Source organism: Lycium ferocissimum, chromosome 8 (genome assembly GCF_029784015.1).
Source record: "Lycium ferocissimum isolate CSIRO_LF1 chromosome 8, AGI_CSIRO_Lferr_CH_V1, whole genome shotgun sequence".
NCBI classification, from domain to species: Eukaryota; Viridiplantae; Streptophyta; class Magnoliopsida; order Solanales; family Solanaceae; genus Lycium; species Lycium ferocissimum.
This window is the reverse complement of record NC_081349.1, coordinates 34,340,006-34,367,755: the sequence shown is the minus strand read 5'-3', so window position 1 is coordinate 34,367,755 and position 27,750 is coordinate 34,340,006. Positions and strand designations below refer to the sequence as shown.

General features: G+C 34.2%; 3 protein-coding genes and 1 long non-coding RNA gene across 5 annotated transcripts; 1 reads left to right on the top strand and 3 right to left on the bottom strand.

The window, feature by feature from the left end:
• Positions 1-1,299: 1,299 nt before the first annotated feature.
• On the bottom strand, positions 1,300-6,046 carry LOC132068199 (uncharacterized). Its single transcript, XR_009417333.1, has 2 exons — positions 3,219-6,046; positions 1,300-1,989 (listed from the first exon to the last, which is right to left on the bottom strand). It is a non-coding gene; the product is annotated as an uncharacterized LOC132068199 (long non-coding RNA).
• A 606-nt stretch (positions 6,047-6,652) lies between these two features.
• Positions 6,653-8,215, bottom strand: LOC132068197 (KIN17-like protein). Its single transcript, XM_059461708.1, has one exon. The coding sequence runs from the start codon at positions 8,161-8,163 to the stop codon at positions 6,961-6,963; it is 1,203 nt and encodes a 400-aa protein (XP_059317691.1). The 5' UTR covers positions 8,164-8,215; the 3' UTR covers positions 6,653-6,960.
• A 7,419-nt stretch (positions 8,216-15,634) lies between these two features.
• On the top strand, positions 15,635-18,465 carry LOC132068194 (uncharacterized). 2 transcript variants are annotated; one of them, XM_059461703.1, is made up of 2 exons: positions 15,635-16,682; positions 17,919-18,465. In XM_059461703.1, the coding sequence occupies exon 1, from the start codon at positions 15,763-15,765 to the stop codon at positions 16,633-16,635; it is 873 nt and encodes a 290-aa protein (XP_059317686.1). In that variant the 5' UTR covers positions 15,635-15,762; the 3' UTR covers positions 16,636-16,682; positions 17,919-18,465. The 2 variants fall into 2 exon arrangements, with proteins under 2 accessions (XP_059317686.1, XP_059317687.1); XM_059461704.1 differs by having other exon boundaries at positions 15,635-16,674; positions 17,911-17,995.
• A 1,013-nt stretch (positions 18,466-19,478) lies between these two features.
• Positions 19,479-25,063, bottom strand: LOC132068196 (uncharacterized). Its single transcript, XM_059461707.1, has 2 exons — positions 24,954-25,063; positions 19,479-20,691 (listed from the first exon to the last, which is right to left on the bottom strand). Exon 2 carries the CDS (start codon positions 20,621-20,623, stop codon positions 19,793-19,795), a length of 831 nt encoding a protein of 276 aa, XP_059317690.1. The 5' UTR covers positions 20,624-20,691; positions 24,954-25,063; the 3' UTR covers positions 19,479-19,792.
• Positions 25,064-27,750: the final 2,687 nt, after the last annotated feature.

The window sequence follows — 27,750 nt, the reverse complement described above, 5'->3', positions numbered from 1 at the left end:
AACATGCAAATATAAATTCAAGCATATCTTATGAATAACTTTTTCAAGTTTTGAGTCAATTATGCATATTTCAAAGTATAGCTAATAAAAGAGATAAACAAAACTCATTGGCTATTTTAGTATTTTATTTATACGCCAAAATTGCAAAAATCAATTAATATCTCATCATTTGAGTTGTTTTAAATATTTATCAAAATATTGCTTAAACTCACATTTTTCTTCTGTTTATATACAAATTATTATATTTTCGCGAATTTCATTTTATATAGCCTTATTATATATCCTCACTTAAAGTCTTAACTATCTTCATAGATCTTATCTTAAATAGTATTTAAAGACATTTTTATGCGAACTATTATTTTCTTTAAGTCCCGTTTTTAAACAATATTATTACATTTTCCTTCAAAATCTTATCAATATTTACAAATCATTTTCTTAAATTTTAAATATTATATTTGCGTCTTTAACTTTAACCAATTAACCAAGTTTGGCCGGATAAGTAAGTTAATCTGATCCTAAAGGGATGCCTAACCCTTCCTTGTGATAATATATAACCCTTACCTTAATCACCTGGTTAAATGAATTATTAACGGAGATTGGTTTTACCTTAAGTTAATAATTAGGTGCCCTAATTCACCTTAAAATTAATTAGGTGGCGACTCCTTAAAATCAATCAATAGGAATCACCAATATGTTGTACTCCAATTTGAACCCGGTTAAAATGGGGTATAACAATGTGTAAACATTAAAATCCACCTTTGAAGGCCTCTAGTGCACCCTTATCCAATTTGTATACTGTTTACCACCACTTCATTTTTTGGTTTCTCATCCTGTATCCAGTATCCGTATTGAGGACCAACCAAATTCAAATTCGGGCAATAAAATCCCGCTTCATATAATCAAAATACACTAAAAATAGCAAGAACTTTGACGTAGCCATACTATCTCACAAAAAGTGCTATACACAAATTCGCGCGAGTAATATCGGATGAAACAAATATTCAAAGCTTGATAAAATTAGTACTCTATTTCTTATTGAAGCTCTCACAGTTTCTGGTAAGATAGTCATCATCCTTGTGTTTTTTTTCCCTACCTTTACTTGTTTAATATGGATTCTTTCTTTTTCTAATTTATTTATCTACCTTATTTCTTAGTAATTTGTTATACTTCTTCTTCTTCTTTTTCTAAAAAAAAAAACACAAAATTACTAGTCCAGCTTTTTGGAAGGCTTTACCCCAACCAGAATGGCATCTGCACCCATTACTGCCCATACTCATCCAGCTTGATTGCATCACTTGATAGGCTCTAACACGAAGGTATGGATATTGCAATTTATCACCGTTGAGTATCCTCCTTCCCTCTACATCAAGCTCTCTAAATTTATTACATGATAAAGCACCATCGGCAAATGATCAGCCAGCTTGTTGCATTGCATATCTTATAAGAGCTTGTATCTCCTCCACCCACACAGCTGCATTCCATGATGGTTTCCATTTATTCTCGATCACATTTCACCAAAATTAAAGAGTCAATAAGCATAATAAGATTGAATAGATGCAAATTGTCACGATATCTCAAGGCTTCAAGAATAGCCAGACTCAAGCTATAATCCTTAGCCTCAGCATACACTAGATCACCAAGACTCTCGCATGCATAAAAAGCAAAGGAACTTGGACCAGGATTACCACTATTAGCATCATCATTGTTGCACTTATACCATAGCAGTTTTCCGGCAGCTTTAGCATTTCACTCCAAGTAGTTGGTACAGTTTGTAATGAAGGTTTCCTCGCGCTAATCAGCATCTGAACTGTGTTTGTAACTTGATATATAAGTTTGTGCCTTCATACGTGATAGCATTCCTTCTCTTCCACACACACACAGGATAATAGATGGCATGGCATGAAAGATAGGTTTTAACCTTACTACCACAAGTGTCTGCCACCAAGTAATGATGACTTGCCCGCAGTTGCAGCCCAGCAATATCCAGACCTGCAAAAGAAGAGAAAAACAGCCAAAGCTTGTCAGCAATTGGAGCCTGCAGAAACAGGTGGGACATCGTTTCCTGGCCTGGATTCAAACAACACCAACATCTTAAAGCCATTTGATATCTTGGATTCAAGCAAAATGGATAGCTTGACTATAAGCCTGTTGCTCAAGAGAATCACCAACTAAATAAAGAACTACCTAAAAAATCAGCACATAACTGAAACGTCACTCCCAATTGATGCCGCCAAAAATACTTTTTCCAATCAAAATGCTCTTCTTCAAAGTAAATATGCTTGATTGGTAGACTAATGTTCCTTCTAGTTTGTTCTATTAAGAAGAGTGTAGAATGAAATTAATAAACGAAACACAGCTTTGGAGACTCTGCAATGCAAATAACTTAGGAATGTTGAAATGGATACTGTATACTTGCAAAGTAGAGTCAAATACTTTGCCTTCTCATGTGAGAATACTACAATGTGTCCATCAGGAGAATGACAAAATTATGCAAGCAGCTAAAACTCTATGTGAGGCTACTGGAGCCAATGTTGTAGCGGTAGAAGGCTCGAAGACTCTTCTTATAGAATTGCTTTGTAGGACATTGCTAAGGAGATTCTTTGGACATCAAAGTAGTGTCTCAAGGTCTGTCAAAGATTCAAAGCATGTGCGGAAGTTCTTTGCCTATGGAAGTTCTTTGCCTATGTTCAGCTATGGGCTTTTGACAATGATGTTGTTGATGTAAGGCTTTACTACTCGAACCTTGAGGACAAGGTTCTTATTGGGGCCGGAGGTATTTTTATGAATGGGCTTAAACCAGTATTGGTAAAGTATCCCAATACCAGATTAAGTTGCTATGTTTGGGATCCGAGTTGATAAATAGTGACTTGTGAAAGCAAAAATACGTTTATGCAAATATTGTTGAAGTGTTTGTATCTCCTCATCCCCGTCCTCTCTATTCTTCTCACCCCCTTGGGAGTCTATGCTTCTCATCTCCCTTGTATCCTTCGTTACGATTTCCCTGTTATCCTTTCTACTACCTTAGTTGATCTTAAGCTTCCCATTGTAATATTTAGTTTGAGCTTTCAATCAAAGGAATTGGTTCCCTGTTGTTGAGCATTTAAGTGTGTACTACATATTGATACTTCAAGGGATAAAAAATATGCTATCAGTACAAAGCTTGACGAGAAAATAAGCGTATCATAGAAAGAAAAAGAGAAACAGAACAATATGATTACCTTGTAAAGGTTAAGGAAACCTCTCTCATCCTGCTTATTCATTGTCTATTAAAGCCTTGGATATGGAAAATTAGGAGAAAGTGGAAGGTACAAGGGAGAGCCTCAACTTAATCCTTTTATACTAAAGCTAACATGTCGTAATTAGAGAGGTTTCTCTCATCTCTTTTTTTTTTTTTTTTTTTGAAAGTGGTAACTTGTGTGTATTAATAGACAAAACAATACATAGGTTGTACTGAAACCATATTTTACAAAAGTGCTTCAGGTATACAAAACTAAACATCCATCCTAAATGCTACTCATAACATCCATTATATCAATAGATTCTTCTGAATGGGTCTGTTTACACCAAAAACATAAAAGCATAAGACAATTCAACTTTATCTTCTACAAAGAGTTCTCCACATCATCAAAACATCTGGAATTTCTTTCTGTCCAAATTGTCGACCAAATGCTTGCCGGGACAGTTCTCCATCTATCCCTGTCTATTGCCTGAGAACCTGCTTCCTCCCAACTGTGAAGAACATCAATAATCCTTCCAAGCATTATCCAAGATATTCCTCTAAGGTTGATGAACATTCTCCATAGTTCTTCTGTAATTTTGCAATGTAGAAATAGATGATTAACTGTCTCCTCTTCCTCACCACAGAGAAAGCAACTACTGGAGCTTAAAGTGATGTTCCTTTTAGCCAGATTCTCTTTAGCAAGAACAGCCTCTCTGGCAAGAAGCCGAACAAAACAAGAAACTTTATATGGGATTTTAATCTTCCAAATGTGCTTCAGTGGCCAGTTCATAACCTACTCGTTGGTCTGATTAAGTAACTTGTAGGTACTACCCACCCTAAAAGAGTCACGGCTATGTTCCAACCAACATAATTTATCAGACCCCTCTTGTAGGCCACTGAAGAGTTCCAATGCCTTATAAAACTCTGTCACCCTCTGAATCTCCCAATCATTGAGCAATCTTCTCTCATCTCAAACAAGATAAATATGTAATTCATAGCTGATACAATGATTTCACTGTGAACGCCACAAAGAGATGTATATGACTGAACGACAAAGTTTTTTTAATTATATATGAGAAAAGAATCTCTGGGTTATTACAAGACGAATATGAGTATTGCCCATAGTGTAGCATCCATCTAAGAAATCTAAAACATGAATGAGTTTATCTTAGATTTAAAAAAAAAAAAAAACTGATGCAGCATAATATGAGTTGGAACACCAATAAACTTAGATCTCAAGTTTGAAGTTAACTCAGCTTGGCATTTTATTGGGAAAGAGGTAAGGAGGTAGCTCATTTAGTGGTGTTTGGATTGGTTTATTTTAGATGTTTTTTTGGCTTTTAAGCTCTTTTCTATATTTTGTGGTGTTTGGAAAAAATTATAAGTGTTTTTAAGCACTTACTTTTAGGCCAAAAAGGTTTTAAAAAAAAAAAAAAAAAGTTAAAATCCAGAAGTTGGGTATTCCCAACTTATGGCTTTTAGCTTATAAGCTACTTTTTTTAAAAAGCCAATCCAAACACCCTCTTAGTCGTCTGCACTGACTCGTACGGAGTTGCCCAGGATAGGCTGTTGGGGGAAGAGGCGATGCACCTGGCAACCTGCATGTTCCAACATAAAACACCCTCAAAGAGTGAAAAATACCACAGGGGACAGCTCTGATCTATTAATTTTTGGATACTCGTGATATTTGGATCAACTTGGACACACAACAATTATTCCACCAGCACTAGCCACCTCCCACCAACACACATGTACTGGATAACTACATGCAGCAAGGCGCTAATGGGAATCACCCAGCACTTGTCAGTGACAGCAGCAATGTTTCTAATTCCATCATCTTCGAATCTCCAGATAAAAAAACACAATATAGAAAGCGCCATTCTTTAAATCCATTGTGTCTTTGAACTTATAAGCTTACCATGAATACAAAACGACAAAAGCTTGTATAGTATAATACAACACGAAGTCCCTGACGACGAAACCCCATAATATAAACAAACTCTAAAGACTAATTTTGGAATTCAAATGTATCATGATTTACTTCTCCTTAACAATTAACAATGTATGCATAACTCAGCTGAATGACAGATCTCGAGCTTGTATTACTTCTGTAAGCTCAAACTGGATATGTGCTTCTATTAATCTCAAAAATTTGTGCAACTGCTTATCACAATTTCCACTCTAAAATGGGTCAATAAAAGCCCGACTCTCATGACGTGATCTGCTATCGATCAAATAAGAACATTGAAAAAATTTTAGATCGTATTACACATCTCCAAAACCATCCAGTCGACTTCAAAACAAGTACACTGATGCTGCAGCAAATTAGACAAACAAGGAAATAAGTACCTGTACAAGGGAATTCATTTTATCCCTCATTTGCAAATTATTGAATGTTCTTAAGCATGTTAATATTCTCCAATGACATCAAGTAAGTAGAGACGTCGAACCTACTGCAGTAAGGTTTTGAGGACTAATACGGACATAGGATCAGCTCATTAATTTCGTAGTGTTGCAAAAAGATAAAGATTCGTACTAGGTTACGACTCAGCACAGTTAAACGTTAAATCCAATATCTAATAAAAGACACTGTAAGTAGAATATTTTAATGAAAAACCAGGTTGCACTTAAACCAGACACACATGGCAGCAAATCAGGACAAATACATGCATTAATACTTCAAAGTTTGATATTTAAATGATGTCAAAAGTTTGCGCATAACATAGAATATGGAATTCTCAAAATTAATAGGAGGTAACTGATTTCAACTATCATAGTTCCATCGCAAAGGTTAGACAGTATCACAAATTTTCTTATAGCACGCATGTAGTACTACATATTCAATAATGAATGAACATAACAAAAACTCCGTGCTGCTCAAAGTTCTCTTTGAAGAATCCCTTTATCGCGACTGCCTTATTAAGCAGGGAAAAAAAACACATCAAAAGTGACAGCAATCTCCCAGGCTAGTGGATATGGGACCATGAGCCTATCAGGTCCTACTATACTAGCTTGCTTCCAAATCCGTCACTCATTATACGTGTTACAGATGAATTCAAGGTAGCAGTAATAAGGAAAGAGATTATACGCAGATGCAACCTGCAGAAGGCTTCAGATTCAATCTGAAAGCTAAGTTTAGGTGAAGCTATGCGCTTAAAATAAGCGTGCACTTTAAACAACAACGCGAAAGTGAGCCCAACAAGGAGCAGGCGGTTCTTCCAATCTGAACTTTGAGGAGTTGAATTAACTTTTCAGTGTAAATAGTATGAATAGACAAGCAGCATATGATTGATAATTAAACAAGAAAAAATACAAACCCATCCACCATTCCAAAGGAGGGCCTTGTTTTTTTAGTTCTTTAACTTTCAGTGATTGCCTAACTCGTGACTTGCGGATTCCAGAGCTTATATGCATATATCCAGTGACAACAGATTGAAGAAAGTAGCGGCAGCTTCTTCTAAACTTAGATGTGAAACATCACTAGTGTTCCCAAAAATACAAGATGAACAACCATATAAGAGCATGGTGACATCACAAATGACTGATGACTTATCAAAACGAAAACATCACAAAACAAAGGGAGAAGAAGTAATGAAAGACTAGAGACAACCATCACTTATGTAGAAACCAGCATTAGCGATAATGTATAACTGACAACTAACCAAGTGGTCTTGCAAAGTACAATAAGAAGTACAAGAAGTTCTTGACCAATACTAGTCCTTTGGCATCCTTTATCCCTGCTATTGAGCCAATTTGGATATGTCTTCGTAATCTATTGCCTTGAGAATCTTCCCTTCATATATTCCCCTCTCAATTTGCACTTTAGCACAAAAGTTATCTGTATCAATTGCTAACAGTCTTGCATTTGATCCACGGTATGCACCATTAACAATCCTCACAAGACCTCCAATTTGGGGAATTACAGTCTCAAGCTCTTCTTGATCAACCCTTAAAACATGTTTATTTTCAAGCATCTCAATCTCCCCAACATACTTATCAATAACCTTACGAATAACACCCTTTTGCTTATAGTAACCCTTGTCAGCCAAAGCCTTGCTCATTACCTTCACAATTATCCCCTCGCATAACCAGTAATCTTTCCTATTACTCCGCTCCTTGGCTTGCTCTTCCTCTCGCATTAACTCATCCAACACTGATTTACCTCCACCTTTAACATTCTTACCAGCTTTTTCACCGTCCTTGTTACCTTTTTCCCTCTTCTCATTATCTATCTCATCAAACACAAACTTTGAGCTTTCTGCTCTCTCTTTCACGACAGGTTTTGAAGTCGAGCCCAATGTTAACTTTATCTTCTGATCAGTCTCCGATTTCTCCAAGGGTTTCGGTTGCAGCTCCAACTGCTGCTCAGTACCATCCATATTTCCTCCACCCATCAACTGCTCTGCACGCTCTCTTTGCTTCTTAATCTCCCTTTCCTGCTTCTCTTCATCTGCTAGGTCTGCCTTAATTCTCTTGTTTTTCATTTTTTCTTTGAAGAGAGTCTCGGAGTCTCGATCAATATAGGTAATAAACCACCCTTTCGGTGTCTCTTCAACCTTACACTTTCCTGTTTTTCCCAAGTACTTCACAAACTCAGTTAATGTTGCCCATTCAGTGGAATTCATATGGACGTGATGGCGATCAGCAATATACTCATTGTACACGACAGTTGCAGCAATACGACTGAAGCGGTGACTGCGCTTCATATGCTCAAGGAATTGGCTCTCAAATTCCTCAGAATAGCCACCGACAATGCGATTAGGGTTTTGACCAAAGATTTCCATTTGTCGTTGATGGGACTCACTCATGCAGTGGCACTTGAATCCATTTTCATCTCGACATTGCTTCTGACACATCTGGCAGTACCATCGTAGCTTCTGCAGGCCCTTTGCTTTTATTCGGTTGGCAATTGCCTTTGGGGTCAAGAAATCGTTTTTCCCCATTTGAACTTGGGATTGAGATGGATGAAGTTCAAATAGGTGGACTTCCTAACAATTACCTGAAAAATTCACCATTATTCAGCATCAGTTCCTAAATACAGCAGAGATATACAAGTATGTACATCTAAAACATATCCTGCTTGTTTGACGAAAGAGTTAATAGGGCTTTTGGGATCAAATATAAGGGAAAATTTCAGAAATATACAAGTTGGTCACTTACATTGCAAAAAAATAGCCCAAAACTTACATTGCAAAAAAATAGCCCAAAACTTACATTACGAAAAATAGCCCAAAATATACAAACATATTTAGACATTACTGATACTTATACCAACATATACAAACATATATACAAAGGCAGAGAGAAGAGAGAAAGAGAGAAAAGTTTGGGTCATTTTTTGTAAGAATTAAAAAAAATGGGTCAATTTTGGTAGCATTATTGCCCCAATGAACATACAGTGTAATTTTCTCCAAATATAATCTACTCTCGAATTATTAATAATACCAATAACTAAACTATTCTTACGATGATAAAGATAAACGAGTTCCCTAAAACAGTAACTATCAAGAAAGTAAGACTCTTGGGTTATGGATAAGTGATATTCAGATGAGTACAAATATCAATATCCAGGTCTCTATCTTGTTCCACTAGCTAACATAAAGTTTCAAATTTTACCTTTTTGACGAGACAAAGTTTCAGAAATTATATTTACATAGCAGCCAATGCAAATTAACTTGTAAAAATCAGAACTTTGCAAATGAAGCTTTTTGTAATATAGAAATACAATTCACAATTAGAATCGAAATCGCAAATAAAATTAACAGCTATTTTTATCGGTATTTGTACTCTATCAAATAATTTCTCCCCAAAGGAGAAGAATTCAGCTTTACTAATTATCCAGATAAAGTTCCCGATTTTACCTTTTTTTCTACGAGAGTTATTACATGTGCAGCCAATGCAAATTACCTGGTAACAATCACAACTTTTCAAGTGAAGCTTGTTGTAATATAATTCACAATTAGGATTGAAATAGCGATAAAAATGACAAATCAGGTTACAGAAAAAGAAGGGAACAAAGAGATAAAAAAAAAATTAAGTAAACTTACAGCTGGATTTCGCCGGAAAATTCGCCGGATAAAATAGAGGAAAATCGCAAATCGCAACCAAGAGAGTGGTGGTTGGCCAGGATTTTCCGACTAAAAAGGGTGCTAGTATCAACCCGGATTTGGAATGGTTAGGCCCAATAAACTTTCAGCCCAAAATATATATTGAGGCTGTAATCCTTCGATTTTCAGAACTTGGTTATTCGCACAAATGCGAAATAATTGGGGGCAATTCGCAGGAATGTCCCTATTCGGGGTGGTCTTTAATTTTTGTCCCTCAAATGGGTGGGCTTTAATTTTTATCCTTCGCCTAGAATACTCTGAGGTTTTGGGTTCGAATCCCGGCTCAGGCATAAAAATAAAAATAAAATCGCAAGGCAAAGTTTTTGGAAAAGTCTGCCTCATGCGGCATAGATTGCCTTAACGCATAACTAAAGTTCTGTCGGATCCAGCAGAGATTGCCTTATAAGGCAGACTTTTAGTTATGCCAAGGCAACCTCTACCAGAGACGGCATAGGTTATTTTAAGGATCCGGCATAGGTTGCCTTATAAGGCAGACTTTTAGTTATGCCTTAAGGCAACCTATGTCGCATAAGGCAGACTTTTTCCAAAGCCTTGCCTTGCGAATTTTTTTTCTTTTTTTTACTGAGTGGGGTTCGAACCCAGAACCTCAGTATTTTCAGCCACTTTTTTAAGCGAAAGGGAAAAAAAAAATAAAGACCAGCAATTGAGGGCCAAAAATTAAAGACTACCCCAAAAGGACAATCCACGCAAAAAAAATGAATAATTGGACGGTTTGCCCTTCAAATGGACTGGTACCCTTCAAACGGGTTGATTTATAAGGGAAAATGACATAAGGTACCTGCTTAAGACTCTTTATTACAAAATGTAACGATAGTTTTTCTTATTTACAAAACATTATAAGAAATTTACAAAATATAACGGATTTTCATTTTTCATACTTTGTTTTTAATTTTATTATTTATTTTTTATTATAATTTTTTTTGCTCAAGGTCTAAAAAATTCATTCAAACTTTTGTGTATGAAATGTGTATATGTGAGCAAAATGTTTAATACAGTTTTCAAACATAAAATTTTAAGCGAACTTTTTAAGCCTTGATCGAGATATACACATTTCACACACAAAATTTTGAGTGATTTTTTTAAGCCTTAAATATTGTATGAAAGTTGTAACAATGTTGCTGTAGTTGTATTAATTTTTCGGAAACATATCTTGAACTTTATACACGAAAGATATGAACGAAATGCTAAGCCTCGCGTGAGATATACATATTTCATACCTTTTACATACACAATTTTGAGCAAATTTTTTAAGCCTTGAACCAGATATACACATTTGATACATTTTCATACACAAAATTTTGAGCAAACTTTTTAAGATTGGAGCGAGATATACACATTTCATACTATTTTCATACACCAAATTTTGAGCAATTTTTATTAGCAATGAGCGGGAAAAAAAATATTTTTAAAAAAATGGAGCAAAAATTAAATATTTTGTAAGAAACATATTATTATATTTTGTAAACTGAAAAATTCCGTTATGTTTTGTAAACTGAAAAATTCCGTTATATTTTGTAAATACTTTTCTTATTATGTATATATAGGTCAATCTTACCCTTCAAAATCAAACTTCTATCTAGTAGGCATAAGTTCATTAAGGGCGCTGCATAACTTGTGGATATTATGATGCGTAACTTATGCCTCTCTAGGCATGAGTTCAATTTCAAAGAAATTAAAGACCAACTCATCTAAAGGCCAAAAATTAAAGACCAACACAAAATAGGGCCGAAGTGCAAATGCCCCGACAAATGCCACTATTTCGAGCTGGCCTTTAATTTTTGGCCCTCCAATTTGTGGTATTTAATTTTTGCGCTTCAGCACTTTTTGCGTGACATAACTTTAGATTTCGCTCAGCAGAGTTTACATTTAGCTCGGCATATGTATCATAACATCCACACAAGTTATGCCAGACATGGTAAATCTTTCAACACTCAGCACAATCTGAAAAATACTACACTAACTTAATTCCTACATAACTTGTGCCGAGCGGGGAAAAAGTTCAGTTTTCGAAGATAAAAATGTTCTGAGAACTTATGTCGAACGGAGCATATCTTGATATTTTCATTAAATAAGCAGCAAGAGCAAACATTAAAGACCACGAATATGAGGGACAAAAAATTAAAGACCAGTGCCTTTTAAGGGAAATTCGTGCAAAAACTTCATTTCATTTGAAAATTCCGGGTTGAAATTAATTCTCTAAGTTCGATCAGAACACTAAGGTTTCTAACCGCACAAAGGTGTTTGTAATCACAATATGTAAAAATGTCTTTAAAAATGAGTCTACTAAGTATATATAAACTATTATTATATTCCTATTCCAATCAGAAAAGGAAAATAACTAAAATCAATGAGAGTAAAATCTCTATTTTACGAGTAAAGTAAAAAATTTAGCTCCTCTATTTTTTTGTATATATGTATTATGACTATATAAGATAAATGATTGAAATTGGTATCTTTTGGTATTTAAACTTCTTTACCTCTCATATGTATTGATCATGTAATTTTTTTTTTTTATATTAGTAGTGACTTTTAGTCGGTGATAGCAGATTAATTATAATCTCCATCACGTCAACTCTCATGAATATCAGATTCAGGCATTACATTTCTCTTTCTTCATGTGATTTTTTATGTCAAAATAAAGTTGGATTTTTTTTTTTTTATATATTAATTGCGTTTTCCTTTGCATTTGCTTAGCAATATGAGAGAAACTCTATTGAAATAAAAATCACAAGAACAAGAGAAAGTATACTGTTATGTTTCGGTTAGTTAACTCTAAGGCCTAAAAGATTAGGGATTCTTGAAAGGTTGAAGTATTTATTGGCTTTCACTTTTTTTCCTCACTCGGTGTCGTATCCGCTTTAGGATACCAATTAATTTGAGTTTTCACTTAAAGATCATTAAAGGAAAAATGTTTCCTAATCAGAATTTTTCCCATGACTCGAACCTCAAAACTCTAGTTAAAAGTAAAGGTGTTATATTTATTCCACTAAAACCTTCGATGGTCATTGGATTTCACTTAGATAGTTGCACAAGTGGTCTAATTGAGTCATTTTTTTGCCTTAATTCGTTTTGGGCAAAAAAAAAAAAAAAAAAAAAAAAGCGTGCAATCATTAATATTGAATAACTTCAAATTAGAATTTAATCATGTTAAGATATGTATCTTTAGTCTTTTTTTTCTCCATAAATAGACATTTATTAGAAATGTAAAAAAATTACCAAAAAAAGACAGAAAATAATCAGCGTTGTTTCTTTTCTAAAGAATAAAAATAATGAAGATATGTGGTGCTAAAGTTAACTCCCTTTTCCTTTTTAGTGTCAATCACTTAGCTCAATCCAGAGCTTCATCTAATAAGCTATTTACCAGTACCCTTGTGTTAAATATGTGTTTAAACTAAAACAAATAATTTAACAATTTTGATAGTTTACTATTTAAATATATATAAACCATAGTTAATTAAGTGATGATAGATGTGTATATAAAGGACAAATTATTTATATCCTTGATTTGCTATAAACATCAAGCGCGGATAAATATTTTAGGCCTACTCAAGCTTCATCACATTGATGCCCTTGAAAGTTCTTCTAAAACTTGAACGGGTAATGAACAAGTCAAGTTGTAAACAAAAAAAAAAAAAAAAAAAAAAAAAAAGACTTTAAAATAAGTCAACGTTGATGTAGGTTAGACGAGATTTTTCCACCTTTAACGCAGCTTAAGAAGTCAATTGAAATTAGATAATGTTCGATCATCAATCAAATTTCCTATACTAAATGCTAAAGAAAGAGAAATGTATAACCATATGATTGAAAATCTTGACTCTTTCTTTTTTTGCAACTAAAACTGATTTCAAATTCACTTGCCCCAAAATTGGTTTTTTGTTGATATTGATCTAGAATCAGTATTTAATATTTTAGTTCACACATAATAAACTTAATTACTTCATTACTTTGGTACCCAAGAAATATAAATAAATGTTTGATTTTTTTTCCTACGTTGTGTTTGATCATACTTGATTTGAGGCCTGACTAATCTCGATTTGCATCGGAAAGTCTCACTCTGGGTGGTAAAACAACTCTCACATAAAGACGACTCTATTCCCACGATTCAAACCCCAAACCTATAGTCAAGGACGAAAGGATTTAACACCCAACCACGACTTTTGGTAATAGTAATAAAGTTTTCTTAGATGGTTTCACATGAGGCGTTTGATATCCGCATTGGAGCCAGATTAATACGAATTTGTGTCGCGAAGTTCCACTTTGGAGTAGTAAACGCTCTTACCAGAGGCGACTTCATTCCTAAGGCTCGAACTAGGGACTTGTAGTTAAGGAGGAAGAACTTAATCGCCATGACCTTTCATGATTTTAAAGGCTTGTTTTTGAATTATATTATAGTATACAAGCTTAATTCAAAGCTCGTCCGTGTCTGACTCAGTATACAGTCACTTGAGTTTTAAGAGAGATACGCAATGATTAAAAAGAACTCGATTCGCAAATCTTCACTTTTGTTTTCCCTGCATATATATTTTATATAATTCGAAAGCTTCGTAGCAAACTGCAGCATATCTTTGTAATTTCCATTACCTCAGTAATATTACTTTATTAATAGTAAAGTTATTAATTTGATAACTTTGGTTGCAATCAAAATTCAAAACATAGTCAAACACGCATCAACTGCGTATACTATGACGTAAATCAAGATTTATTAACGGGCAATTTGCACGATGGCCCTTATGCGGGGGTGGTCTTTAATTTTTGTCCCTCAAATGGGTTGTCTTTAATATTTGCCCTTTGCTAAAACCCCTTGATTCCGGGTTCGAATCTCTGCTCAGGCAAAAATTTTAAAAAAAATTCACTAGGTAGAATTTGGATTCGCAAGACAGAGTTTTACTACCTTTAGGCATAGTTTGAAACCTGACTTAAGTAGAGTTTGTAGTCAAACTCTACCTGATCAGACATAGTTTGAGTCAACCTCTGCTTGATCAGGTAGAGTTTGACTGCTTAAGGCAGAGTATTGCCTTCAAGCATAAGCCAAACTCTCCCTTAAGGGAGAGTTTTGCCTTCAGGCATAAGGCAAAATTTACCTTAAGGTAGAGGTTTGCATTAAGGCAAAAATTTTTTTTTTTTTACTCAGTTGGAATTTTGCAAAACTCTGACTAAAGACCTAATTTTGCTATGAAACTCTGCCTTGAATTTTTTTTTTTTTTTTAAACTGAGTCGGGGTTCGAACTTCAAATCTCATGGTATTAGGTGAAGGTCAAAAATTAAATACCACCAATTTGAGGGGCAAATATTAAAGACCACTGCATTTAAAGGGCAATCCGCACAAAAAAAATGTTTAGTAATCCCAATTCAAGCAGTGTATGTGTCGATTTATAGAGAAGCAATAGCGGAGTATAAAATTTTTATTAAGAAAATTTAAAATATAAAGAAATAATTACACAAAATGCATAAATATTTTATAATTGTCTTATTTATACGGTATAATTTTCCAACAAATGAATATCAATTGATTCCCCTCGAACGAGAACAACTCTATTCTGCAGAAGCATTCTTTAAATAAAAATGAAAAAGAAGCATAGATAGTTTGTCATATTTTATTTATCCAGTATAATTTTCCTACAGATGAATGTCAATTGACTTCTCTCGAATAAGAATGACTCAAATCATTCTTTCAATAAATTACAGGACGCATTAAGCTTATTAACCTGTTTAGCCAAGCTTCTGCGAAAGTTAATATCTTTTTTTTTTTTTAATGTTTAAAAAGTGTTTGTTTTAGAGAGTCGAGATTTTTTTACAAAGAGTGCTTTTGAATAGCGAAAGCTATTTTTCAGAACTAAAATTTCACTTTTTGCCGTAAGCACTTTGAAAAATTTGGTCAAGCACAAACCACTACTATAATATTGACAACGCTATTTTTCAAATAGATTAGTCAAACACAGACTGCTACTCTCTAAATGTATCTTCGAAGAACACTTCTGACAAAAAAGAAACTTTTCAAAATAAGCACTAAAAGCTTAGCTAAAGTCACAAGGCAAATGACACAGTAAGACTAATATTGATAACCTACTCCTTTATTTTATTGCCACATTTAACTAAAGTGGAAAGCTGAAGAAACGCTCTTTCCATTTGTGACTCGTAATGACGCAATATACATTACGTATGATGAATGCCGTCAGATAGTCTGAAATTTCAGTGAAACAGAAAACTTCCCATTATTAACTTGGCCAATACGTTACATATATAATGCTTATTAAATGATAGAATTAGTCAATAAGTACACCGTGTCCCTTTGTTCATCTATAAATATTTCATAAAGCAACTCTAAGAAATTAAACTTAACATTTTACAAATCACAGCTATATTCTTATCCTTCTTTGGCCCATCATTAATTAGAAAAAACACTTGCAATTTCAAATGGCATATTCATTGGTTTCTCCAAACACCTTTGCTCTAAACCTGAAATTACACTGCAAGATTTGTGAGAAGACACTGAAAAACATGCTGCTAAAAATCCAAGGTGTCCATTCAGTGAAGATTGATGAAAAGCTTGGAAATGTAGTCATTTCAGGCACAGTTGATCCTGCAACAATTCTAACCATGTTAGAAAAACTTGGGAGAAAAGCAGAACTCTTATGGGAACAAGGAACTCCGATAAAAAACGAGAAAAATGTTCAGATAATCACACAATCTAAAGTGATCGATCCACTGCATGATCCAGAAATTATGACACAAGTAGAGCAATTGTCTGGGATTCCAGGCTTGCAAACAATAGAAGTGACCAGAACAATCAAGTTGACTTTCCAAGGAGAATCAAGAAATGAACCTGCTGATAAAGTCTTGGAAATCAGCACTACCAACAATTTGAACAAACCTCATCATCAATTTGAACAATTTGAGCATTCACATGGTGATGGATTTTGTGCGGCTTCTTCGTCGTGTTGTGGTGGTCATGCTGCTATCAATCAAAGTCATAATCTTCATGGATGTTGTCATGGCGGTAATACTAGTAATTTTGGTTCTTGTTGTGCAAACAGCAGAAATTGTTGTTGCGAGCATCGCCCGCCCCCAATGGAAAATTGGGGTAGGGCACGACCCTCCAATTCTCAACCTCCACCTCTACTGACAGCACAATCTTGGTCAAGTGGTAGTAGTATTGCATCTGCCCCTCCTTTGCCATCCGATTATTTTCAGGGACCACCATCTCCACCATCATCATCTTCGCAAATGCTTAACACCTGTTACAGTGCCTTAAGCGACGAGAATGCAAATGGCTGCATAATCCAATGATTGCTGCCATATGTTTGTGTGTGTGTGTGTGTTTGCTTCATGTAGAAGTGTAGTTAAGGTACAATTGTTACAAACAAAAAAAAAAAAAAAAAAGAGAATGCAAAGAAAAAACAAAAGGTAGGGAAATGAAGAAAAGTAGTACTCCTACTAGTTCAAATAAGATCAGTGATGTGATAGATCTATTAGTCAACTGCTCTTGTAACTAATTCGTAAAGTTTGCTCACTGTTTGTGTGAATATTCTTGTTCTGTAAAAATTTGAAGGGTATCTATTACGATCATGATCAGGAAGCACTATTCTAGTGTTTGTAAACTATGGGTATTACACATATCGACATTAGAATTTTTCAATGGAAAGACCAAAATCACAGTTTTTGAGGGGTAGCCCCAAACTTTTACATAACAAGGGCTATACCAAGGGCTCCCTGGAGGGATGGTCTACTTAATTGTCAAATTCTAAATGTTCAACTTTCTGCCACTTTTTGTTGTTCATCTTTCCTTTGAGTGTGGCTTACTGAAAGATTCAACATCTATTGAGATACATGTCCTTGATCAGTCCCATTGATGTATGAAAGCTATTTAAATATCATCTCTTATAATGTCAAAATACTAACCTCAGAAGATTTGCTCTACAGGATTTACTAGCCCTTAGGAGAGCTCGTTCACTGAATCTTGGGCGTCTTACTACATCAGGTTCAACTTTCAACCCCTTCTCAATCGACCTTTAGGTTTCACACCATGGATGGCAATCACTAATCAGGCTTAAGTAACAGTCATATTACAAAAGTTTAAACGTGAAAAATGTCAATGGCAGGTTCACTTTAACACACAAGAATTTGACAACCTCAGGAGGAATGTTTCTGTCGAGTTCACAAACATAATTGAAAATTAACAAAAATTCCGCTGTTTTCTTCCATTAATTCTATCTGAGCAAGGTTTGTTTTTAAAATTAACTAAAACTCTGCAGTACCATTGGAAATGTTATTTCAACACCAAGAATTAAAAGCAAAGAATTCAGCTTTCAACTTATAATAAATTTATTTCAGGCAAATATTGTCCAGGCTTAAAGAAACAGTCACGTTTCATGTGATTTCAGTACTTACCTCAAAGCCAAGTCTTAATTAACTGATAATGCTGAGAAATTACTTGATAAGAGCCTCAAATTAATGCTAACTTCAAATGAGACTCAAAACATAGTAAAGTCGGAAAAATATGCTCGTGAATGATGAAGCATTTACTTATTTCCTCACACTGTAGACAAAGAAGTATGATTTTACCTTTAGAGGAGTGGAAAGTGGGGCTTTAGTTGAGCTTGTCCTGAATTGGCTTCCATGGCAGGCAGGACTGTGAAACTGTCTCCTGATGCCCCAACACATGCATAATGTTCTATGGAATTATAACATTGGAAGGACTGTGATGTTTGTAAATAAATAAAGCGCAAACACTGGGACACTACCACACAAGAAAAAAGGGCAGCCCAATGCACTAAGCTTCCGCTATGCGGGGAGTCCAGGGAAGGGCCGGACCCCAAAGGTCTATTGTATGCAACCTTACCCTGCATTCTGCAAGAATGAAGTATATACTGCCAAATTTTAACATAGGAACCTGGTGAAGACTATTTGGCTGCTGCATTGAAGGGGAAAAAATATGTTATCTATGACCACTTGCCTACCAGGAGTCTTGATTCATTTATACTTATTACAACTTCTCCATCCAATACTGTGCATACAACAACTACTAGGACTAAGGTCATGAATCCCCACTTCTTCATTTTCGCTTATTTTATTTGGGGATTCATCATGAATTGACAAGTTTTACAGCACCCCTCCTCCTTTATCCGGGCTTGGGACCGGCAATGTGAGAGAGCTCACACAGGCGGAGTTATGCTTATAGGAGTACCTCACTGATCTTATTCGGATTCCTAAAGCCCCATCTAGCAGGACAAAAACATGTAATGAGAGAACTAAGAACCTCACCAGAATATGCATTGCATAGGCTATACTACGTAAAATCGGAGGTATTTAGCTTTGGTGTCTTGGTATTGGAAACGGCGAATGGGAAAAAGCAACAGAGGGTACTCTTGACGATAATCCAAGACGAATTTTCGGAAGGCTATGGAACTTACAAACCCTACTTTGCTTTATGTAGGAAGCCACGTTTTATTCATTTCTTAATCTCCAGAGGTATAGTATCCCTAAGATCAGTTAAATAGAATCTAAATAATTTAGTTCCAGTGAATTTTAAACCATTACTCCAGTTAAATGAATAATGATAGGACTTACAAAACATCTCAAGCAAATAGAAGACGGAATTAAGCAGAATTATCATTTATCGATTCAATTCAAAGTTTACTATGGGCATTGTGGTACTACAGAAATAGACAACAACACTATCGAGAGGATTTAATAGACTAAAACTTAACAATCAAATTACCCTGAGAATCAATCTGTAGTTCCAAATATGCAAAAGGTAATTGATCTAAAATAGAAATTAAACATATTATGTTTGGTAATGCAGGAATGGACTTAGTACAAATTAAACAAAGGCTTCTCTGACGCCACAACAAAGTGTATCTTCCGCAAATTCATACCATCTGATATCAAAAGTTAAGGGGAAATGATCAATACCGAAACAAAATCTGCCAAAAATTACAACATTCGCAGATTAATACTGCCATGAAGGACACCCTATCAAATACTCAAATGTGCGGGGGAAAGAGGGAACTCACAGCAAGAACAAAGAAATCCTCAAACATGAAAACGGGAATTAGCTGAAAGGACCAGAAATTGGGGTTTCAAAGGTTCAACTTTACTAGAATAGTGCTTTCGTGATCATGATCGAAATAGACAAGGTTAAAATTAACTACTGTATTAACAAAGGGATAATATTCACACTAACGAGCAAACTCTTTTTTTTTTTTTTTTTTTTTTTTGGAGAAATCACACACTAAGCACACTTTACAATCGTCGAAAAAGAAAAGCACAACATAACATATTTTACATGAAGAACTACTGCTAGACTTTTCTGTATTTCCTCCACTCCTTTTTTTTTTTTTTTTTTTGGATAAAAACTGGACCTCTACCACATAGTATAACATGAAAAACACACACATCTGCGCACACACACACCATTGGATTATGGTAGCCATTTACGTTCTCGTCACTTAAGACATTGTAATAGGAAGGAGGCACACGAGGGTGCAGGTGGTGATGGTATTGGCTGATGAAAATAATCAGGTGGCATAAGAGGGGCTGATGGAATAGGACGATCGCCTGACCGTTGTGGTCGTACCATAGGTGGATCAGGAATATACCCCATTGGCTGCGGCCGCGGGCAATGGTAAGAATAGTTGTTCCTGTTATTCGCATAACAAGAACCAGAACTAGTATAATTACCACCGTGGCCACCACAACATGACGAAGAAGCAGAACAAAATCCACCACCACCATGTGGAAGCGCTTCCGATAGTGTAACCGGTACATTATGGTAAGAACAGTGGTTTTGGTTATTTGCACAAGAAAAACCAAAACTAGCATTACCACGATGGCAACCACAAGACGATGAAGAAGCAGAACAAAGTCCCCCACCACCACCACCATGTGGAAGCACTGTCGATTGTGTAATTGTGCGGTTATTGCTTGTTGATTCTCCTTGGAAAGTTATCCTAGTGGTTTTGGTCACCTCCACAGTATGCAATCCTGAGACATCAGACAGTTGATCCAGTTGCGCCATAATGTCCGAATCGTTCAACGGATCATTCACTTTTAATTGTTCACATGGCCAGAGCTCTGCTTCTCTCCCACACTTTTCAAACTTGCTTAGGATTTTTGCAGGGTCTACTTCGCCCGAAATGACTACTTTCCCAAGTTTTTGATCAATTTTCACAGAATGAACCCCCTTAAATTTTAGCAGCTGTTTTTCCAGTTTCTTTCCACAATCCTTGCAGTGTACTTTCAGCTTGAGGGCAAAGGTGTTGAACGGATGTGACATTGTTTTACTTATCTTTATCTGCAAGTATGTATAAACCTTCTTGTTTTTGCGTTTCTTCAAAAACAATCCTGGGGGAAAAGAAAAGCAAGGTTAGCTTAGAACAGCATAACCATATCTGAATTATTATCCAATAGAGAAATTAAGTAGAAAATGTCAATCCCCTTTCTCAAAATCATCTATTTAACTTCAGACTCGGCTTTTTTTCTAAGAACATCATATTATGAAGCTTAAAAATAATATAGAGGACCAATATCTGGGTTGTGCCGTAACAGCTCAAAATCAATATACGGTACTTCATTTTGATTTCCGGACAAATAAATAGACGGCCCTAACATCCAAAAATTTCAGTTAGGTATCTCATTTTGGCATGGTATCTATTGAAAGTTGGTGTTGCACAATTATGCCTATTAAGCAAACCAACCTAGCTAGGTGACTGAATGCTACCCGCCAATGATTTAACAAACCACGCCAATAACAAAAATAATGTAAACCTCAAAGGCGGATCCCCTCATATGCGGATCCAAGATTTAAAGTTTATGGGTTCCTACAGTGATTTCGAGTTAATATACAATGACAATTGGGTTCTAAGGCAGATGTTTATAGATATTTAGTGGGTTTTTCAAATACATATACATAGTTTAGGCCAAAACTAGAGTACACTCTCTACCTTCTACAGGTAATGTAACCACCTTCTACCGAAAAAAAAAAAAAAAGGTCAAGATCTGAGATCTAAGAAAATCAAGATATAAAGCATTAACAAATAAGATAGATCTCAAACAAGTCAAAATCAATACTTTTCTTACTTTCCTTCAAGTATTTGCTCAAACAAAATCAACAAGTTATGCTTCTCTCCATTTTTACGTGTACGGTGAGAAAACTTTAGGAAGAGAAGTGTACAAAAACAGAAAGATTGATCGCGAAAACTGCAAGTAGAACTACTATGTCATGAAACAATAGTACCACACTGTATCTCCTTTTTTCCCCGGATAAGATCAGTAAGAAATAACACACAGGTGACAGGCACAAAAGTTTAGGAATGGAAAGTCCGTCGGAAATGTTTCCGACCGATTGTTATTTCACCTTTTTTCCGGATAAGATCAGTAAGAACTCACACACAAGATCTATAAATAAAACACAGTATTTAAAAAAAAAAAAACACTAATTTTCCAACTGACACCTCGTCGGAAATTGGTTCGTTGTGGATTTCCGATGGAAACTGGAAAGTCCGCAGAAATTTTCCGACAAGCCAATTTCCGTCCGATTTCATCAGAAATTCGCTTTTTTTAATAGTGACGCAACACATCTTACAAAATCATATTCTTCTATTCAAAAAATAACAGCTCATCAATTTCTCACAGAAGATCACTAAAAACTAACTAGAGGAGATCTGTGAATAAAACAAAACAAATTTTCATTGTCATATTCTTCTACATAATATAAGTATACATAACGGAGCATTAATTTTCTCATAAAAATCACTAAAAACTACTTGTAATACAAGAGACCTATAAGTAAAACACGATTTCTACTTAAAAGTAGACAACAATAAAAAAACTACTATATCATGAAAACATTGGTGTAACCACACTGTATCTTGTTATTTCACATTTTTTTCCCGCATCAGATCAGTAAGAACTAACACACGAGATTTATAAATAAAACACACTATTTAAAAAAGAAAAAACACAAATTTTCGACAGACACATAGTCGGAAATTGGCTCGTTGTGGATTTCCCATGATCCATGCGAAATGTTTCCGACGAGCCAATTTCCACCAATTCCATCGCAAATTCACTTTTTTGTTTTAAGTAGTGACACAACACATCTTACAGAATCATATTCTGCTATTCAAAATATAACAGTTCATTAATTTCTCATACAAGATCGCTACAAACTAACACAGAAAGGAGATCCGTAAATAAAACACAAATCTTATTCGAATATTAAGCAAACACAATAGTTCATTAATTTCTCATAGAAAATCACTAAAATCTAACACAAAAAGGAGATCCATAAATGAAACACAAATCTTCTATTCAAAATATAAGAAAACACAAAAGTTCATTTTCTCATAGAAAATCACTAAAACCTAACACAGAAAGGAGATTCGTATATATAACACAAATCATATATCCAAAATATAAGCAAACACAACAGTTGATCAATTTCTCATAGAAAATTACTAAAAACTAACACAGAAAGGAGATCCGTAAATAAAACACAAATCTCATTCAAATATTAAGCAAACACAGCAGTTCATTAATTTCTCATAGAAACTCACTAAAAACTAACACAGGAAGTTGACTTGTGAATAAAACACAAGTCTTCTATTCAAAATATAAGAAAACATAAAAGTTCTTTAATTTCTCATAGAAAATCACTAAAACTAACACAAAAAGGAGATCCATAAATAAAACACAAGTCTTCTATTCAAAATATAAGAAAACACAACGGTTCATTAATTTCTCATAGAAAATCACTAAAAACTAACACAGGAAGGAGATCCTTTAATAGAACACAAATCTTCTATTCAAATTATAAGAAAACACAACAGTTCATTAATTTCTCATGGAAAATCATAAATAAAACACAAATCTTCTATTCATATTCATATTATAAGCAAACACAAAAGTTCATTAATTTCTTAAAGAAAATCACCAAAAACTAACACAAAAAGGAGATCCGTAAATCAAACACAAATCTTCGATTCAAATTATAAGCAAACACAACAGTTCATCAATTTCTTAAAGAAAATCACTAAAAACTAACACAGAAAGGAGATCCATAAATCAAACACAAATCTTCGACTCAAATTATAAGCAAACACAAAAGTTCATTAATTTCTTAAAGAAAATCCCTAAAAACTAACACATAAAGGAGATCCATAAATCAAACACAAATCTTCGATTCAAATTATAAGCAAACACAAAAAGTTCATCAATTTCTTCAAGAAAATCACTAAAAACTAACACAGAAAGGAGATCCATAAATCAAACACAAATCTTCGATTCAAATTATAAGCAAACACAAAAAGTTCATCAAATTCTCATAGAAAATCACTAAAAACTAACACAAGAAAGAGATCCGTAAATCAAACACAAATTTTCGATTCAAATTATAAGCAAACACAAAAAGTTCATCAATTTCTCATAGAAAATCACTAAAAACTAACACAAGAAAGAGATCCGTAAATCAAACACAAATCTTCGATTCAAATTATAAGCAAACACAAAAGTTCATTAATTTCTTAAGGAAAATCACTAAAAACTAACACAGAAAGGAGATCCATAAATCAAACACAAATCTTCGACTCAAATTATAAGCAAACACAACATTTAATCAATTTCTCATAGAAAATCACTAAAAACTAACGCAGGAAAGAGATCCGTAAATCAAACACAAATCTTCTATTCATATTATAAGCAAACACATAAGTTCGTTAATTTCTTTAAAAAAATCACTAAAAACTAACACAGAAAGGAGATCCATAAATCAACACAAATCTTCGACTCAAATTATAAGCAAACACAACATGTAATCAATTCTCATAGAAAATCACTAAAAACTAACACAGGAAAGAGATCCGTAAATCAAACACAAATCTTCTATTCATATTATAAGCAAACACAAAAGTTCATTAATTTCTTTAAAAAAAATCACTAAAAACTAACACAGAAAGGAGATCCATAAATCAAACACAAATCTTCGACTCAAATTATAAGCAAACACATCAGTTAATCAATTTCTCATAGAAAATCATTAAAAACTAACACAAGAAGGAGATCCGTAGATAAAACACAAATCTTCTATTCAAATTATAAGCAAACACATCGGCTAATCAATTTCTCATAGAAAATCACTAAAAATTAACACAGGAAGGAGATCCATAAATAAAACACAAATCATCTATTCAAAATATAAGAAAACACAACAGTTCATCAATTTCTCATTAAAACACTAAAAACTAACAGTAGATCAGATCTGTGAATAAAACACAATAATTTTTTGTTGTCATATGCTTCTACATATGTGTTCTTCTAATCGAAATATTAAGTATACATAACGAAGCATTAATTTCTCATAAAAACCACTAAAAACTACTCGTAAATCGTTCTACAAGAGATCTGTAAGTAAAACATAGTTACTACTTAAAAGTAGACAAGATTAACAGATAAATTCCACGTAATTAAAATATAAGCAGACATAACGGAGCATTAATTTCTCATTAAGATCACTAAAAACTACTCTTAATACAAGAGATTAGTAAGTAAACACAATTAGACGATATTAACAGATAAATTGCTCGTAATTAAATTAATAAGAAACTTACCACTTTATGTTGCTAGAGAGTATAGCTTTGGAATGAAGCAGGTTTAATAAGATAAATGAATAATTCATTTAGATTAGTGGTATTTATAGCGTGATTAGGCTCCTCTAACGCGGGGATTGCCAATCTTATTACACGTGTCATTTATGAAGGGTTCAGATTACATTTTATCTGCTAAACCGGAAAACCAATTTTAATCATGGTTAATCATAAGTTCATAACTCATACTGTAGTTGGATTAGGCTTGTTTAGATGCTAATGTTAAGTACACGTGTCCGTTTATGAAGGGTTCAGATTTAATTCCCTTATTACTAAACTAGTGGTATTGTCCCCGCGGGTGAAACTTTTTAATTAATCATTCTACAATTTGTCAAAAAAAAAAAAAAAAAAAAAAAAAAAAAAAAAAATTGTTCATCTATATGTATACAACAATCAAATTACAAGTACAAATAATTTTTGAGATTAACTTTAACCTCGGCACATTGTTTTTTTGGCACGAATAGTGAACAACTACTATAAATATTAATGTGCATAGATCAAGAGCTAAGAATGTCAGAAAAGAAACATTTCAAATATTACACACTGGAGACTTAGAAATAGGAAATGATTATTTTATCTCTTTTAATTAATTAATTAATTAATTAATTTGTCACTTCTTTCAATTTAATTTAATTCGACAATTACTATGCAAATGTTTTAAGTAAGAGAAAAGGAAGAAATCAATGTTATTAGAGAGAAAAAATGAGAGAGAAAAGCAAAAACACAATATCTTTTCCCATAATTTCTCTTATTTTTATGATAATAATAATGTTACACCTTGTGAATTTTCGCGTCATCGTAAGCAAACTAACGTGAGTCCAGAGAGTTTATGATACCCCTATAAGGTTAAGGAAGACTTTTAATAAGTGTTAGACAAGTATTTAAAAGTTTCGGGATCAAGCGCATCGAAGAAATTAGGTTCGTTGAAAATTTGAAAAAAAACTTGGCAGAATTTTGGACAGGATTTTTGGTCCAACTTTAGAGAGGCATATCTCCTAGAATATGAAGAGTTACGGAATTCATAACCTATGTAAATTGAAGTTCAGCGAGTCTTCTTTCCAATGTAACTGACAGATCGCATTTCTGTGAAGTACGGAGGAAAGTACGGCCCGTACAAAAATGCACGTCCCGTACATTTTGGGCGTATTTTCCCAAATTTCCAGAAAGTTGAAATTTTTAACTCCAAAGTACGGGATGAACAGTAACACGTACTTTGAAGTACGGGATGAACAGTAACTCGTACTTTGCCTGAAATTTCAAAAATTTGAGTCGGTGAAATTTTTTTCCCAAGCTTTTAAATAGCCATTTCCACGACTTGTGCCTCATTTTTTTCACCAAAATAAATTTGTAACGTCTCTCTAAGTTCTCTCTAAATTCCATGAACACCCCAAATCATTTCAAGAGAAGATCAAACTCCAAAACCCTCAACTAGTTCATAAAAGATGTTGGTTCTTGCTTCTACATGGAGTAGTGGTGAACTTGATCTTGGAACAAGTTGTATGAGTTGAAGTTCTTCAAGTATAAGGTATGTTCTTAATCTTATCTCTTATGTTAAGTTGATTTAAAGGTTTAGCAAGTCTTAAAAGTGGAAAGAGTTAAGGGGAAAAGGCATAAAGTATTATGTTGTAGTTGTTGGCTATGAATTGAATTTGAAAAGAAGTTTTGGATGATTTGAGTCTAGCTTGAATGTAATTTCTTGGGTATGATATTATTGATGTTGTTGATAATTATGCAACTTGATTGAAGAAAGAAAAAGTGAAGAGAAGTCCAAACATGAGTTAGGACTATGTTGAGCTCAAGGACAGTTTTGAGCATCTTGTAGTTGTATTGTTGAGTTAATTTCCATGAATATGAGTAGTATCTAATGTTGTTGGTGTGTTGATGAGATTATACTCATTGGTTGGGAAGAAAGAAAGTGTATATTGTTATTGTTATTGTATATTGGTATAATTTGGGTTGTTTGGTGTGTATCCTTTATATGGACAGTGAGGGGAGTATTTAAGGACTTTTGTAAGCTTGTTGTTGTTATTGTGGGACGGTTGTATATGTTGAGGTGATAGAAGATATAAGGGGAAATACTGCCCAATTTTTGTTAGCTCATTTATTAATCTAGTTTGACCTTATAAACGTTTAAATGACTTACCTTTAGTGCGAATCATCTTGAATGTAGATTTACAAGCTTGGAAGGATAACCGTTGAGTAGTAAAGGAGACCACAAGGTATATAAGGCTATTCTCTTTCTTTCAAAAGGCATGAATCCTATGTTATGATCCCAGATATGCTATCCATATTCCCCTTATTCCAAGCAGTTCTAGAGAACCTTAACTCTCAGGACTCGTGTGGTATGATTGAGCTTATCATGTAATTATTGATTACATTTATGATAGTCGATCTCATCTTATGTTGTTATTCGCTCAAAGCAAGACAAGATAGTGATGATGCTTATGATGATGATTTCCATTCTAGAAAGGCTAAAGCTTAAAGTTCTCAATGTTTTCATGATACTGTTGAGTTGTCACATGTTAATTGATTTTATTCTTTGTTGTTGATCTCACCTTATGTTACTTGTTCCTTCGAGGTGAGAAATAGCGATGATGATTGTACCATAATGTAAACCGGAGGTTACCAACCTTATGTCACTTCGGTAGAGTCGTAGCTTTTAATTGGGCTCTCATGCATGCTTATGTTTATGTATGATTACACCGTGCATATTTTTACACAACTTGGTGGGCGGCTTATGGATAATGATAACATCGTGCCT

Excerpts from the sequence above, each read along its gene's own strand:
- LOC132068194 (XM_059461703.1), top strand. The coding sequence starts at position 15,763 with ATGGCATATTCATTGGTTTCTCCAAACACCTTTGCTCTAAACCTGAAA.
- LOC132068196 (XM_059461707.1), bottom strand. The coding sequence starts at position 20,623 with ATGTCACATCCGTTCAACACCTTTGCCCTCAAGCTGAAAGTACACTGC.
- LOC132068197 (XM_059461708.1), bottom strand. The coding sequence starts at position 8,163 with ATGGGGAAAAACGATTTCTTGACCCCAAAGGCAATTGCCAACCGAATA.